The following is a 1,149-nucleotide window of genomic DNA, read 5'->3' as shown; positions in this document are numbered from 1 at the left end:
TCTGAACCTGCTTATAAATGCAGTCGCACATGTGGCCTTTCACACATGGTTCCTTTTACTTAACATAATGTTTTTTGAAGTTCATTTTTGGGTAGCATGTATTGTTTATTTGAGTAATATTCTTCTGTATGGATAATAGTACACTTTATCATATACCATTTGATGAACATTCAATTATTTTTGAAGCAGGATCTCGCTATGTAGTTCAGTCTGGCCTTGAGCTCACTATGTAGCCCAGGTTGGCCCCAAACTCATGGTGATCCCCCTGCCTCAGCCTCCTGAGTGCAGGGATTATAGGTGTGCCCTGCCCCGCCCAGCTCCTTTCGATCTTTTGAATGTGATTTACCTTTTTAATATTGTTTATCTTTGCTTCATTTCATTAATTAAAAACAACTTTTTACATAGTATCACTGTTTAAATGAGCTAGTTTTTCTTGGTAATTTTGGAGAGATTCCCCGATAAAGGAACCACATTTTAATATATTTCATTTTCTGTTTTTTTTTTAGATTATTCATCGAGATATAAAACCTGAGAATATTTTAGTGTCCCAGTCAGGAATTGCGAAGGTCTGTGATTTTGGTTTTGCACGAACACTAGCAGCTCCTGGTGACATTTATACAGATTATGTGGCCACACGCTGGTATAGAGCTCCAGAACTAGTATTAAAAGATACTTCTTATGGAAAGTACGTATATTGGTGGAACCTGCCCGGCCTTTCCCAAGCATCTCTTTTTCCTTACTGTTGACATGCTCTGCCCTGTGTCAGGATTGGGCTAGAACGAGCAGTGCCTCTAAAGGAACAGAAAGATCTTACACCTGTAATGGCTGCAGCTGGTGGACTTCCCCTCAGGGAAGCATGAGACCTTGGCAGTGTCCCTCAGCCTGTGTCCCTGCTTGCTCGCTCATGCCTTTAGCAGAGCTGCCTCCTCTGTCTAGCCTCTACCTTTTGCAAAGATTTTAAAATCAGGGCCGGCCAAATAGCTCAACAGATATTAAAGTGCCAGCAAGCAGACACAGGGGCTGGGGATTCAATCCCAAACCCTGCCGTGCCTACCCCGCCCCTGGGGCGTGCCAAGATGCAGTTGAGACTGGGTATGGTGGTGCACGCCTGTGATCTCAGCTCTTGGGAGGCTGTAAACAGGCAAATCA

At 43.5% G+C, this 1,149-nt stretch overlaps 1 protein-coding gene across 2 annotated transcripts in view; it reads left to right on the top strand.

The window, feature by feature from the left end:
- Cdkl3 (cyclin dependent kinase like 3) overlaps positions 1-1,149 on the top strand; it is a 76,073-nt gene that overhangs the window by 42,804 nt on the left and 32,120 nt on the right. For both annotated transcript variants that reach the window (XM_023713081.1, XM_023713082.1), the window contains exon 4: positions 507-685. In XM_023713081.1, coding sequence (XP_023568849.1) covers positions 507-685 — 179 coding nt within the window. The remainder of the gene's footprint in view (positions 1-506; positions 686-1,149) is intronic.

This window comes from Octodon degus, unplaced genomic scaffold (genome assembly GCF_000260255.1).
Source record: "Octodon degus isolate 3935 unplaced genomic scaffold, OctDeg1.0 scaffold00029, whole genome shotgun sequence".
NCBI lineage: Eukaryota > Metazoa > Chordata > Mammalia > Rodentia > Octodontidae > Octodon > Octodon degus.
Note: the sequence above shows the minus strand (reverse complement) of the source record. Positions and strands in the feature narration are given on the sequence as shown.